The 16,428-nt window shown below is 36.2% G+C and overlaps 1 protein-coding gene across 6 annotated transcripts in view; it reads left to right on the top strand.

Moving 5' to 3' along the window:
• FUT8 (fucosyltransferase 8) overlaps positions 1 to 16,428 on the top strand; it is a 77,395-nt gene that overhangs the window by 37,643 nt on the left and 23,324 nt on the right. For all 6 annotated transcript variants that reach the window (XM_039357211.1, XM_039357170.1, XM_039357188.1 and 3 more), the window contains 2 exons: positions 4,064 to 4,178; positions 6,084 to 6,321. In XM_039357211.1, coding sequence (XP_039213145.1) covers positions 4,064 to 4,178; positions 6,084 to 6,321 — 353 coding nt within the window. The remainder of the gene's footprint in view (positions 1 to 4,063; positions 4,179 to 6,083; positions 6,322 to 16,428) is intronic.

Raw genomic sequence — 16,428 nt, 5'->3', positions numbered from 1 at the left:
TAAGTGTTTCTTAAAGTCCTGGGGCCTTCTGAATAGTCTACAAAATCAAAATTATTTGCCAGCCCATGTTGAAAAATAATACAATATTAAAATCCCATTGAACAGTTATGAGAAGCGATAATAGCAATGAAGGCATCAATTTTAATTTTTAATATGGTAAACATCAATAAATAGTGCCCCTACAAACAAAAGCTCTTTTTGGTGCTATCATCTGTCTATCTATATGCTACTAAAACTCTCATATCTGTAATCTTTAACTAGGCAAAACTGTGTCTCATAAGGCAAAACTTTTTCAATCAAGGTATATCCAATGATCTAATTTACAGAATCTATCCAAAATCCTGGACACATGACTTCCATGGAACTGAAATTATGACATAAATTTCATAGATCAGTTAATTAGAAATTAACCGTGAAACTATTATAGCTATTACAGTGGGGCAAAAAAGTATGTAGTCAGCCACCAATTGTGCAAGTTCTCCCACTTAAAAAGATGAGAGAGGCCTGTAATTGTCATCATAGGTAGATCTCAACTATGACAGACAAAATGAGAAAATAAATCCAGACAATCACATTGTCTGATTTGGAAAGAATTTATTTGCAAATTATGATGGAAAATAAGTATTTGGTCACCTACAAACAAGCAAGATTTCTGGCTCTCACAGACCTGTAACTTTTTTTTTTTATCATTAAAATCATATAATTTTCTTAAAAAAATACTTGATAAGATCTGAAAAAAGTACTCCATTTAATGATAAGAGTATGGGACACACTGGCTTAAATAGATGGTCCTTTAAAATGCTTAAGTAAGATTTTACACACCACTGAGCCTGTCCTTCAACTCAACTTAGAAATCAAAACAGCAATCAGTAAAGTGATATGGGGATTATAAGTACCTTGGATATAGAACCGAAAAGGTAAACCTTTCCCAAAATAACAGAAAAAGGGGAAATAACAAAAACTTTATATAGAAAGAAAACTATTCAATCCAGTAAATTTTGACTACGTGGAATAATATTGATTAATATATTCAATTATTTGGTTCACAGCCCAAGTAATATGTTGGTATTATTTCTGGAAAATAATAATAATAATAATAATAATAGTTTCCAAAATATAAAACCATAAGAATGAATAAATGCAGTAAAATATTTAATCACTTGTATTAAAGTATATTCTTCTGCTGTTTTATCACAGTTGTTGAGACTTCTTAAATCAAAAATATTATAACTATAACAGATTGCCGCTAATATATACTTGATCAACCTATCTGCTAGATAGGGGATCCTTTTCTTCTGAAAGAATATGAATTATAGGATGTGTAAAAGAGAAAAGTTCCAGAAAAATAAGTTTATGTGGAAAACTGAAAGATAAACTAAAAGACTTTTAAAAAAATCTCTAGGATTTCCCCCCCCCTTTTAAAAAGTACATTAAAAACACTATAATTTGTTTAAATTGTTTTAGTAAACTCAACACGAGCTGAGTCATAAAACTTTTTAACATCAGCATCCATTTCTTTTTTTTAGCTGCCATGTTAGAATAACTTCTATTTCTGAACTATTAGGAGGAAGGAAATTTTTCCTTTCCTTTCCTTATGCTAAGAATGTTTAGAAAGCAAAAAATATTTTTGTGGTAATGATTCTGAAGGTAGGTCACTTCTGAGAGATTTCCATTTTCTTTAAAACCTTTGGCACATCTGTTGCAAGTTGTTTATTGGTTTTCAAACAGATTGAAAATAGATTTTTCAAACAGATTGTTACATGTGACTCGCTTATTCAGCTGTGCTTTTTTAAAAAAAATCAAATTCCCCGATTTCTGATTCAGTTTAACCGCTAAAGTTTTATCTGTATATAAGTTTTATCTAAAATTTTGTATATAGCAGGGATACATTTATAGTGGCGAGGTTTTTCTTTTCTAAATTAATCTGAAGCTGTCCGTTGGCTAGGACTTTAGTAAGAAAATAAGAGTCGACATTTGGGAGGGATCCAAAATTATAAATCAAAATTACCATAACAAACTGGAAGGCCTCAAATCCCACTGAAGGTATACTACATATCACAGAGTACTTTTTTATCCTGGTAAAAGTATATATTATTGGGGGAAGTTGCCATTGGAGTTGAAATAAATCTCCTATTACATTTTTGAGGGGTCAAAACATATTAATTTTCCAGACATTTTAATACCACTGGTTTACCTTTTGTGTTTTATATCTATCCTCTTTTTCCTCCTCCTGCTTTTAATTTATATCTTACTTTTAATGCTTGTCTTATATGTATATATTACACTTTATAAACTATTCAGAACTGTTCAAGGAGAGGAAACATATAAATAAAGGTAGTCCTCAAGTTATAACCACCATTGAGCCCCACATTTCCATTGCTGAGTGAGACAATCACTGCAATTTTTAAATGAGTCATGGAAGTTGTTAAGTTAGTAACACAGTTGTAAAGTGAATCTGCCTTCCCCATTGATTTTTATTGTCACAAGGTTACAAAAGATCACTTGACCTTAAGACTCTGCAACTGTCGTAAATATGAGCCAGTTGTCAAGCATCCAAATGTTGATCACATTACCATGGGGATGCCAGAGTGGTCATAAGTGTGAAAAAACAGTCACAAATCACTTTTTTCAAGGCCATTATAACTTTGAACAGTCACTAAATGAATGATTGTAATAAACATTAGCGGGATCTTGATCTACTGTGATTCAAGGCTGATACCTTCTTAGTCCTTTGACATTTCAGTTTTTAATTTAAGATATTGCTCAGTTATTACATTATTAAGGAGTTTATTAAATTATTAAAGATTAGTAGGAGTTATGGAAGATATAATTCTGCTTTTTGGAAATTAATACTAAAAACCAGAAGTTCCCAGTGTGTTTTGAATGATGGCCTTCTCTGGAATTTAGAATGCCTGTTGTGAGACTCTTGGCCTCATTGTAGAGGACTGTGGATATAACCTTACTTGAGGAATGTGGGAAGAAAGAAAATTAAAGACCACTCCAGTCCTCAAAAAGGGAAAGGCATGAATTTGAAGCAAAACCATCAAAATACTGTAACCCTAACTTGATTCTGTTTGGTATAAAAGGACAGAGAAATTCCAGAAGGATTTTAATATTTTGTTATTTTGCCCTACAACAATGAAGTAGCATTCCTGTAATCCTTGCAATGTCTGTTTCCTGACCTCTCTCAAGATAGATAGTCACCCATTCACCCATTCACAAAATAATGCCATAGTAGCTATGGCCATAGAATATTAATATCCCAGAACAGCAATACTCAACCTTTCTGGGAACAGGGCCAATTTTGGAAGAAAAATTGTCTTCCACAGACTGGGGAGGGATGGTTTCACATGCAGTCTAGATCAGTGATGGCGAACTTTTTAGAGATCGAGTGTCCAAACTGCAACCCAAAACCCATTTATACATCATTGGGTGCCGGGTGGGTGTGGCCCATTGGGTGGACGTGGCTGCAGTGGTAACGGCAGACTGGGTAGGACTAAAAAGTTAAATCAATCAATTCCAACTTTGCAAGATCTTTTTTTTTTCTGCGAGAAGTTGAAATTGACTGATTGATTGAACCCTTTAGTTTTTTTGTACACGGTGGCGGAGGCCTAAAGCGAAAAGGTTTTATAAAACCCAGCTGAAGGCCTAGGACTGGAGTGACGGTGCGCGTGCCCACAGAGAGGGCTCTGAGTGCTGCCTCTGGCACCTGTGCCATAGGTTCGCCACCACTGGTCTAGATCCTGTGCATGTGCAGATGAAGCTTTGTTTGCTCACCCACTGCTTTGGCGGCCTGGTTCCCAGCATGCCAGGGACCAATACCGGTCTGCAACCTGGGAGTTGGGGACCTCTGTCCTAGAACATGAATTAATTAAACTAATTAATTGTGTATTGTAATATTACACCTTAAATGTAACTGTGACATTATAGCAATAAGGTGGTAAATATTTTTATTCTTGTGTTAAGATACAGCTTTTGGATGGTTTGGCAAGAAATACTTTTACATTGTTACTGATTTTCCTGATAATTTCAAAGGTTGATTTTGAGTCTCTTTTTTTAACAGGTCAATAATGACAGATCTGTTCTACCTCAGTCAAACTGATGGAGCAGGTGCTTGGCGAGAAAAAGAAGCCAAAGATTTGACAGAGCTAGTGCAGAAGAGAATAACTTTTCTTCAGGTAACAATTCTGGAGAAAGACTATATAGGACATCTTAATATAATAATATACTCAAACAGTATTCAAAACTGTTAAGTATTTAGAAAGAAGAACCCCATTCAATAAAAAAAATAATATATTTCATTGGTGGAATGAATTTCCCTGTTCCTTCCTCCTCCTTGGTTCAATCTGCTCAAAAGTTTCGGGGGACTCTTCAGAGAAGTGTCAGGGTATAAATGGGGCTAAAGAAGAGAAAGGAGATGTCCCATTGTGTGACAGATGGCCATTTGTTTAATATTGGGTAGAATCTGATATTCGGTTAAAGGACACTCATTTTTTTGCATTTTCAGTCCTTTAGATAATAAAAATCAGTATATTAATCTGAATCCTCAAGCATTTATCATTACTTAATCTAAAAAAGTGTCATTTTACAAGGTTCTGAAGCAACTCTGGAAATTTGTATACAAAGTTGTTTATGAATGAATAAATAGGACCGGAAATGCAAAAAAAGAGTATCCTTTAACCAAATATCAGATTCTATAGAAGAGAACTACATCTTACTTATTCTTCATTGAGAGTATATTATTTCATCAAGTGCGGTTCTGCAGTGCTTTGGATTCAGATTCAGGAAGTGTTTTTTTGGAGGTAGCTTCTATCTGCATTACCCTAAAGCAGCTAAACTTTTTTATGTATTACATAGCTACAGCAGAAGACTGTTTGATTCTAGGAAAAATTGCAGGTGCTTTAAAGTTTTGTAAAGAAGGATTCATTTCATGCTTCTAAGTGCTTAGAAAAGCTTTTTAATTGTATCCAAAGCACTGCAGAACACCATTATCAGATATTCCATGTTTGGTTATATCATGAAAATTATTCATTTCTTGGGAAGGTTCTGAAATTCCTAGTTCTAAGGAAAATTTCATTTAGTTTTTTCTGAGTTATTAACAACAACAACAACAACAACAATAATAATGTTGGAAGGGACTTTGGAGGTCATCTAGTCCAACCCCCCGCTCAGGCAGGAAACCCTATATCATATCAGACAAATGGCTGTCCAGTCTCTTCTTAAAAACTTCCAGTGTTGGAGCATTCACAGCTTCTTGAGGCAGGTTGTTCCACTGGTTAATTGTTCTCACTGTCAGGAAATTTCTCCTTAGTTCTACGTTGCTTCTCTCTTTGGTTAGTTTCCGTTGCTCATCTGAAAGTTTATGAAATAGTGCTGGTATTTGAGTTAGATTTTCACAGTGACTTTCCCAGGTGAAATAACTTTTTTCACGTTTTTTTCTGTAACTCTCAAAAGCAATTCAGGAAGCACTTATATATGTTTTAGATGAATTTGGATAATTTAATTAGTTAAGCATTTTACTCCAAGCATCTTTATATCTCCAGTTTTTGTTTTGTGATAATTCATAAATATATCATAAGAATTGGAGGTGAACACAGATAAAGATTATCCTAAATATCTTCATATTTAAGAAAAATGTAAATTTAATAAATAACAATAAATGAATAAATATCTTAAAGCAAATGCATAACAGATGTCAAGGCTTCCTGTGAAATGATATTTTAAAAAGAGATTGGAATAAATAAGAGGTTTTAAAGATAAAATTATTAATATCTGTATTTATTCCAAAGGCAAAATAGCATTATCTTGTATAAATTAAACATAACTGTGAGTCTTTAGATAACCTCAGTGCGGGGACAAAATAAGTTCTAAAGTACTTTTCTCTCTCTATTACCTTAATACGTAACAGAGCAACAAATACAGAGGGAAAATAAATAGCATTAAAAAAAGTTTTAAAAAATCTAACAGATTAGAGTGTAGCATTTTCCAGGCAAATATATGGTTTCTGTTAATTTTTGCTCAATTGTTTTGAAAAAAGTTCTTATGCCTCTATTTTTTCTACATGTTCCATTTATTGTTCACAGAATCCCAAGGATTGTAGCAAAGCCAAGAAACTAGTATGCAATATCAACAAAGGATGTGGTTATGGTTGTCAACTTCATCACGTGGTCTATTGCTTCATGATAGCATATGGCACTGAAAGAACACTGATTTTGGAATCTCAGAATTGGCGCTATGCAACTGGAGGCTGGGAGACTGTTTTTCGGCCAGTGAGTGAAACATGTACTGACAGATCAGGAAGTACTACAGGGCATTGGTCAGGTAAGTGTCATTAACTTATAGTTATTTCTTTGTATAATAGTTTAAGAGATAATTTTTTGTCAACCATTTCAGTAATAAAGAACATTGAGCAAAAACATTGTTGTAGTTGTAAAGTATGAGATATTTTTATTTTGAAATACAGAATTTAAAATGGAGAAAAATAACACATTATATTTAGGTATTATCTGAAATTTTTATGCTTTTATTGGTTGAGTAGATAAATCTACGATAGGTTCAGGTGAGTAGTGCAGAGAATTTTGTTATTTTTCTATTGTATAAACCCATCCCAATTTACTGGGAACACTCCATTTAAGTTCTGTTTTTCTCTTCCTTCAGTGTGCAATAAGTAATATACAAGTACACTTCCATTGGTTTTCAGGAACCATTGCAAGAGAATGAAAAGGATTTCATAAAATTGTAAATCTCCTGTCTAACTCACAAAGTTTAAATGCCCTGCAAAATTTATAAATTATGTCCCAGTAGTCTAAATATGTTTTTTGGTTAGAAGTAATTGAATATAATTGACTGTCTTATGGAGATATCTCATAAATTTTGGTATTTGGGATAAACTGAGGAAGCTTTCATCATTTTCCCAAAGGTGTTTTTTCAGGACTTGGATGATTGAGGATCTCCGCAGACTTTCATTATTTGTTCATACCATTTGAGGATAAGATGTATTATGCCTCTGAATATTTTGACTAATAACTATCTGTATTATCAATAGCATTTAGAATAATCTTCAATATCGTTTTTAGTATTAATGAACAGATGCATTTGGTATGTTTGCTAGAATTCAAAATGCATTCAAATGAAGAATCTTTCTAATACATCTTTATTGAAAATAAAATTTAATAAGAACATTGAGTGTTCAAACTATATAGAGCTGTTTTATACATTTTCCTCCTAGTTATTCCTGTACTATGGCAGGGTCCTGTTTTATATATAAAGAGCTTAAAATGAATAATAATAAGAACGACAATAATATACTTATTTATAAGCCACCCAACTCCCAGCAATAACTCTGAGCTGTTTATAGTTGTTAAAAACATTAAACAGAATAGAGCTGGAAGGGACCTTGGAGGTCTTCTAGTCCAACCCCCTGCTCAAGCAGGAGACCCTATACCATTTCAGATAGGTGGCTGTCCAGTCTTTTCTTAAAAACCTCCAGTAATGAAGTACCAACAACTTCTGAAGGCAAGCTGTTCCACTGGTTAATTGTCCTCACTGTTAGGAAGTTTTTCTTTAGCTCCAGATTGCTTCTCTCCTTGATTAGTTTCCATCCATTGTTTCTTGTCTTGCCTTTTGTTGCTTTGGAAAATAAGTTGACCCCCCTCTTCTTTGTGGCAGCCCTTCAAATACTGGAAAACTGCTATCATGTCACCACTAGTCCTTCTTTTCTCTAGACTGGTCTACCCAATTCCTGCAACTGTTCTTCATGTGTTTTTGTCTCCAGACCCTTAATCATCTTAGTTACTCTTCGTCGCACTTTTTGCAAAATCTCAACATATTTTTTCTAATGTGGTGACCAAAATTGGATAAAATATTCCAGGTGTGGCCTTACTAAGGATTTATAAAGCTGCACTAATCTTCATGTGATTTTGATTCTGTGCCTCTGTTTATACAACCAAGAATTGTATTAGCTTTTTGGGCTGTTGCTGCACACTGCTGACTGATGTTTAAGTGATCGTCCACTAGGACTCCAAGGTCCTAGGTCCTTTATTTCAAAATAAAGACTACAAAAAAAACCCCTCACAAAACATCATAAAACAAAACCACATACAACAAAAGAACAACAATGGCAAAAAAAAAATTGTTCAGGAGGGGAATGAAAAGCAAGAAAGGGGCTTCAATCACTTTTGTCAAAGGCCTGGCGGAAGAACTAGGTCTTCAGTGCTCATTGCAGTACCAGTAGCAGAGAGCTGTTTGAATAATAGAAGCAACCAGTTTAGTAAGGATTAGAGTTGATCTTCTGCTTAAGAGAGGTCTGTAATCATTTTCAACCATTTCTCCTCCCCATTCCCTTACTGCAATCTAGACTCCTGCTTGCTGCTCTGGAAGCTTAGTAGATTTCCTGGAACATAGAAAAAGAGACTTCATGGAAATTACTGCTCCATGTCCTTTCTTCAGAGATATGTCCATGCTGTGTGCCAAACCCTGTATTCAAGAGGATCCAGCCCGGAGTACAGAATAGCTAAATATAATTAGCAATCATTATGAACAAAAAGTTCTCGTTTTCGATGTTCCATTATAAAACAAAATTAGATCTAACCATGATCAAATTTCTCTTCTTGGAATTTCATTAGAAAAGTAGTTGAGAGTAATCATTTGTACTATTAAATAGCTGACTAAAAAACAATTGCATTGATGAGATTAATGTTTAGTAGAGATTTAAATGTGCCTATATTTTAGTTAGATTGTTTATTGTTGTTGTTAACAAAAGGAAGAGAACTAGCAGTCCCAGAAAATTCTTTATTCCTCAAATCAAAGAAAAACAGATTATTTGTAGTTTATAACCATCTGTTTTGAACCAGCTTGTAGTTTTTAAGAAATCAGTTTGAATTCAATATATTTAAGATATTTTTGAATTTGGTTTAGTTCTGCTTCTCTGAAACAGTACTTTCTTGAACTGGTTTTCAGGTTTGTTTTCAGGTTGGGTTCCATTCCTTGAATTAGACTGCAGGATCCACCAAATGAAAGGCATCAACACATGTAAAGGTAGCTGGTACACATGGTTATCCTTATATCTAAGATGTATATGTATATATATACATACATGCAGTGAGGGAAAAAATTATTTGATCCCCTGCTGATTTTATATGTTTGCCCATTGACAAAGAAATGATCAGTCTGTAATTTTAATGGTAGGTGTATTTTAACAGTGAGAGAGAGAATAACAACAACAAAATCCAGAAAAATGCTTTCAAAAAAGTTATAAATTGATTTGCATTTTAATGAGTGAAATAAGTATTTGATCCCCTATCAATCAGCAACATTTCTGGCTCTTAGGTGTCTTTTATACAGGTAACAAGCTGAGATTAGGAGCACTCTCTTAAAGGGAGTGTTACCTGTATAAAAGACACCTGTCCACAGAAGCAATCAATCAATCAGATTCCAAATTCTCCACCATGGCTAAGACCAAAGAGCTGTCCAAGGATGTCAGGGACAAGATTGTACAGCTACATAAAGCTGGAATAGGCTACAAGACTATTGCTAAGCCGCTTGGTGAGAAGATGACAACAGTTGGTTCAATTATTTGCAAATGGAAGAAATACAAAATAACTGTCAATCTCCCTCGGTCTGGGGCTCCATGCAAGATCTCACCTCATGGAGTTTCAATGATCATGAGAATGGTGAGGAATCAGCCCAGAACTATATGGGAGGATCTTGTCAATGATCTCAAGACAGCTGGACCATAGTCACCAAGAAAACAATTGGTAACACACTATAAAGGACTGAAATCCTGCAGCACCCACAAGGTCCCCGTGCTCAAGAAAGCACATGTACATGTACATCTGAATGATTCAGAGGAGACCTGTTGTTGTGGTCAGATGAGATCAAAATCGAGCTCTTTGACATCAACTCTACTCACCGTGTTTGGAGGAAGAGAAATGCTGCCTGTGACTCCGAGAACACCATCCCTACTGTCAAACATGGAGGTGGGAACATTATGCTTTGAGGGTGTTTTTCTGCTAAGGGGACAAGACAACTTCAGCGCATCAAAGGGATGATGGACGGGACCTTCTTCCCTCAGCCAAAGCATTGAAAATGGGTGGTGGATGAGTAGGGCAATGACCCAAAACACACAGCCAAGACAACAAAGGAATGGCTCAAGAAGAAGCACATTAAGGTTCTGGAGTGGCCTAACCAGTCTCCAGATCTTAGTCCCATAGAAAATCTGTGGAGGGAGCTGAAGGTTCGAGTTGCCAAACGTCAGCTTCAAAACCTTAATGACTTGGAGAGGATCTGCAAAAAGGAGTGGGACAAAATCCCTCCTGAGATGTGCGCAAAACTGGTGGCCAACTACAAGAAACGTCTGACCTCTGTGATTGCCAACAAAGGTTTTGCCACCAAGCACTGTCATGTTTTGCGAATAACTATTTCACTTATTAAAATGCAAATCATTTTATAACTTTTTTGCTAGAAAAGAGAGGATGGACAGAAATGGATGAATAGCAGGCAGGTCAGCAGATTACGGGGGGGACATTGGAGAGGGGAAAATGGATAGCAGTGGAGGAGGGCAAACAGGAACAGCAGGTAGAGCGGACTAGGAGGGGAAAGATATTGAGGAGGAGAACATCGATAGGAATGGTTGACGAAAGGCAGGAGCGATATGTTAATCGACAGGTAGGAGGGTTGAAGGAAGGGGGATTGACAGGAATGGATGACGTAGGGCAGGATGGGCAGGTTAGAGATAGAGGAGAATTGGAGAAAGAAGGAGTGATGGGAATGAATGATGTAATACAGGCATGGACGGATCGGCCGGTGGGGGGGAGAAGTGTTGAGGGAGCAAAGAGGGACAGGAATGGATCGGGCAGGACATGAACAGCAGGGAGATCGGCAGACTGAGGGGGTAGACAAACTACCTGAGAGAGGAAGGTTGATAGGAAGGCATGGTGGGAAACAGGAACAGCAGGGAGACCGACAGAAGAGGAGGAGAGATAATTTGGAGAAGGGAAGAGCGATAGGAGATGATGATGGTAGGCAGGAATGGTACACAAGTAGGCAGGTTAGGGAAAGGGAAAAATTGGAGAAGGGAGGAATGACAGGAATGGACAACAGAAGACAAAAAGGGTGTATGAATCGGCAGGTTAGGAGAGGAGGGGAGTTGGAGGAGGGAGATGAGATAGGAACTGGCAATGGAACGCAAAAACGGCAGGTAGACCAGCAGCCCAACAGGGAGAATAAAAAGGAGAAACTCCGTGACAGGACTCGTATGGTGTCGAATCGGAGGAGGCACCTTGCATTGGGTAGAGAGGGGGGATTGAGGAGTGTGTTGGTAATAACAGCGCAGGGAGGAGGAGGCGGTGCATGGATGACAGAGCAGAAAAATACAAAATTGGAGTGCAAGAAAGAGAGGGCGGAACAGTTAAGGCAGTTACAGGCAATCAGGAAGAGTGGCCCTGTCACGAGGGCAATTAGGCAGTTGGATCAGCAAGGGGATAAAAAGAACTTTCCCACCCCCTAAGCCCCTCTCTGAGGACGCTGGCAGAGGACCAGCGAAAGCTAAGTTGTTTTAACCTTGTATATAACTGTTTTTATTGTTTTTAAATGTTGTTTTAACAATAAATAACTGGAGTATACTCTTCCCGGAGATCGAAGATTGCATCATTGAACAAATATGCCCGGGATTCATATTTTTATAACCATTAAGGTGTGTGTATATATATATATATATATATATATATATATATATATATATATATTCATAGATTTTCATGGGTATAAGTATGCAGATATTGGTGTATTCGGGTCTTTTCCCATGTAAGATTGAGAGTATCTTGGTGACATTTCGATGAGGTCCCACTCATCATCTTCAGGCTGCAGTCTTTGGCTTCATGCTTGTGCAAGCAAAGTGTGATTGTAGCTGCCATATCTCTATATGTATTGGTGGGGGTGTGTGGAGTGCTGGCTTAGTTGCTGTAGGTGGATTGGTTGGCTGTGTAGGAGCTATTGTTTGTGGATTGTTTGGCTGCTTCGTAACATCCTGAGTAGTTGAGGTGGTGGCTGTGTGCCCATTAGTTTTTTGTGTTGTAATGACCTGGGTAATGGATTGTGTGATGAAGATGACAAGTGGGACCTCATCAAAACGTTGCCAAGATACTCTCAATCTTACACGGGAAAAATTTATATATAAAATTTATATATATATAAATTTTACTAAGCTATCAGGGGTCTGGTCGACCTTTGAAATGAAGGGGAAAGAAAAAATACTTAATCGGAAATGACTGTTTTTCAGTATTATTCCCCCAAAAAAATGTAGGAAATAATCTATTGCTTACATTCTAAATCATATGATATTTTATGATGATGTATATATGAAGACCATGAAACAATTTTTTCTGGTTTTATATTTCCTAACATTCCATTGGCTGTTAGAATAAATTTTATTCTAGCTGCTTCCTAATGACACAAGAACTAAATTCTACATGCTATAAATTTGCAGCTCTAATTCCTACATACAGTATATTGTTCTTCTGGAAGACAATTTAAAAAAGTTATTGAGATGCATAATAACTTCATTATTTGCTAATGATTCAATATTTAATCTGGTACTTTTTGGTTCTTTTTTAAACTTCTGACTTGAAGTTATTTGTGTACAGTAGTTTCTTGTTTTATCTCAGTTTTCCTTTTTCGTTATTGGAGTACATTATAGGATTGTGCTATAGCTACAGTTTTTTAATATAGAGTTAGAAAAGTTTGGAAATCAAGTAGTAGCTTTCTTTCCCATTACACCTCAGGAAACTGATTTTTTTGCTCCTATTTCCAAAATAATGTGCAGTTAAGACTTGACATAATTAAGCAACACAGTTCTTTGATGACTTTTAAAATTGGGGGATAGTAATGGTTTATTACAACTGGGATCTTTGGACTTAGGGTCAACTGAAAGGCTATTTACCATCTTCCCTCTACTGAAGGGAAGGTATACTGAATTTCATGCTCTGAGAAAATTTGCTGTTAGTGAGAGAAAAATAAAGATGATCCTCAAGTTACAACCATTCATTCAGCGACTGTTCAAAGATGTGGCAGCATTGAATGAATGACACTTACATGCAGGCTGTAAAATGATGGCCACTGCAGAATTCCAGCAGTCATATGATCAAAATTCATATACTTGGCAATCTGAGCACATTTGTGGTTGCAGGGGTGCTTCAGCTCTGCCTACTCACCTATCTCCCACCATTTCAGCTTTTATGGCCATCCTGCACACTGGTACTTCTTGGGGCAGCACTGGATCTGAAATTGAGGCTGGGAGGCCCCCAGTTGCACCTGCCTTCCAATTTCAACCATCACCACTACCAAGGAGTGCTAACTCAAGCCCCATGCCACAACCAGCCACCCCAGTGCCATAACGCAAAGCCTCAGCAGCACCCATCACATTGCACTCTGCTCTCAAGTGCCAGCCCTGTCACTTTTTGCTCCAATCACCTTGCTGGCCTTACCAACCTGCATTCTGCTAGACCTATCAGCCTTGCTGCCTTGTTCTCCACTCACCTTGCTGGCGTCTGTGGAAGTGAAAGTTGGACTTTGGTGTTGAAGAAGCCAAAAAAAAAAAAAAAAGAGTCATTGAACAAATTAATCCAGAGTTCTCACTTAAGTCACAAATAATAATTATCCTATTTCAGAACATTATGGAGACCATGCTCTCTGGAGAAGCCTTTAATTCTGGGAAAGGTGGCTGAAAGAAAGAAATTATATTAGCACCAGGGTGGATGGACTCCATTGGAAGACTTGAAAGACCAGGTTAGGGAATGTGGAAAAAATCCATCTAGGAGTCAAATAACACTTCATGGCACATAACCACCTCTATACTAAGAAATATGTAAACATTTCAACATGTTGTCACTATATTTACTTGCAATGTATATGCTTATACAGTGGCTTGCAAATTTGTACTTGGTTTGGGCAAAGCAGCACAAAACATTTTTTCTGCAAACAGCCTGTCAGAAATTAGAGGGAACATTCCCTATATCATTGTCACGACTTTTTTTGGTTTCATACTTTGCCTTTGGGTGGCCTTTTTTCTCTATTTCCAGCACTAAATGGGGAAGTGTTGTGCATATGTGTGTGTGTGTATGGATGGATGTATACATATATGTATGCACAAACACACACATTCTAAATTTAGTGTTGGAAGAAATAAAGATCTTACTTTTAACTGAAATATTTGCGTTATTTTTATAGAAAAACAAAATGTACACAGTTGATCTCATTGAATTGACAGCAGTTCAGGTAATAAATTTTGCTTCATGTTGGACTTAAATAACTGCTACACAGCTTACAGTTGCCATAAAAACATTGTTATGGCATATATTTGCCATAAAATTCAATTGTTTTAGTTGACTGAACTGTATTATTAATATAAGCATCCAGTAAGAAAACAAAATTTAGTTAAAGTTGAATTTTCCTACCTATTGGGCAATTGAGCTCCTATAAGAAAACAAAAATAGATGATTTAATGAGAAATAATAAAGAATAGAAGCATCCAGATTTGAGGGGCTGGGGGGGGGGAGATTTTATTTCTTCCCCACAATTTGTATAACTATCATACATCATACAAATGTCTTTAATAAACATGTAACATTTCAGAAGAACCACAGGACTTAACCACAAGCTAAAAATAATTAAAATGAATGTAAAGGCTTTCTCTGTTCTGTTCAGTAAGCACTAAAATCATGGAATAATGATCTAGAGCATTAACATGGTAAATGATGAAATATGAAACAATGGCCAGCATAGTTCTTGAAAAACCAGTATTTTCCAAATATATATGCGTTATAGCAGCCTTCTAGTTCCCATAGACTCCCACAGAACCTTATACTCAATGCTCCTGTTCCTTAGAGAGGAGACGAGCATTTAGATATGAACTAGAGCAGTCCTTCATTCCACCCTTTTTTGTCTTGGATTATAAAGAAATAAGCCTATTTATCATGGTACACAAATGCCTTAGGAAAAGGCTATTGAGAGTCCTTGAGAAAAAGGTCATAGCTATTGGAAGACAAAAACAGTTTTCATCAAGCAAGGAAAGGAAGATACCAATCGTAGAACAAAAAAAGCTGCAACCATATTGTGATAACACCAGCCTTCAGCAGGATGTGAGTGGTAAAAGAGAAATGAATTTAAGTCCCATTATGAGGAATTGGGGTTTATATAACTCTTTTCAGTTTTTCTCAGCTTGGTTAACATCAGTCATGGGGCAAAGGAGGGGAAGCTGCCAGTATTCAAGCACGAAAATTAAATAGAACTGTTCCCTACCCATTCATTCAGAGCAGCATACAGGAAATAGAGATGCTGACTCATAAATCAAGCACCTACAGGCTACAACTCTACAATGTAGGAAAGGTTTCACATGCAGGAAATTCCATACTTAATTAACAGCGCTAGCATCATTTGTAACCTGTATTTTGTGTGGGTATTGATTTAATAGAAAAGTACTGTACAAATTAAATCCAGAATAATTTATTTTGCTAAAAAAAGTAGGAAGGTGTCTTTTTGGAAATATATAAGTTCACTTAAAAATAGTTTTATGTGACCTAATATGTCTGTTGTAGAATACTAGCTATCTGTCTCCTAATTCTTTGGAGGACTACTTTTCTGGAAATAAACTGTCTCTCCAAATCCACTGCTCAAAAGGTCAAGGAAGTTGTGCCTTTCCAAAGTTTTCCCATGTTGGTTTTCCTGTTGCACATGTAGGAGACACTTGGTTTGTGACTATCAGTCAAGTAGTCCTCCAAATGGTTTGTATGATCTTAACTATTCTGGCTTATCCCAACACTCATGTTGCCAATTTCATTTTGTACCAAAATAATTGTAAAAGAATAGTAGGTAGTGCTAATCAGTTCTGATGCCTCAGACTTTTTTCCATAGTAAAAGTAGGTTATAGAGTCTGAAGAAAATTCCCTTTATTTTCTTAATATTATTGGAAAACTTGTGGAATGATAATTTCTGAACCACCAATCCAGCTTTGAACTTCTAAGCTTGATTATGTAATCTGGTAGTCTTCAGATAATTTAGACTACAATGTCTATCATCATCCATATACATTTTATTTATATCTTTATTTGTTAGATTTATATCTCTATGTCCTCCAGGAGTTGAAGGCAATGTACATACAACCTCCTCTAATTTTTGTCCATAATCACCCTGTGAAGTAGATTGGGCTGAGAGAGAGTGACTGGACTAAAGTTGTATTCTGAGATTTATTTTTATTTATTTACTTGCTTATTTTTACCCTGTCTTTATTATTTTTATAAATAACTCCAAGGAGTGAACATACCTCATATTCTTTTTTATTCCTATTTTCCCCACAACAGGTATGGTGTTCAGGTGAGTTGTGTTGAGAGAGAGTAATTGGCTCATAATCATCCAGTCACCCAGCTGGCTTTCATG

Source organism: Crotalus tigris, unplaced genomic scaffold, assembly GCF_016545835.1.
Source record: "Crotalus tigris isolate CLP2741 ecotype Arizona unplaced genomic scaffold, ASM1654583v1 scf7180000017576.4783729, whole genome shotgun sequence".
In the NCBI taxonomy this organism is placed as follows: domain Eukaryota; kingdom Metazoa; phylum Chordata; class Lepidosauria; order Squamata; family Viperidae; genus Crotalus; species Crotalus tigris.
The sequence above is the reverse complement of the archived record's forward strand: the minus strand, read 5'-3'. Positions and strand labels throughout refer to the sequence as shown.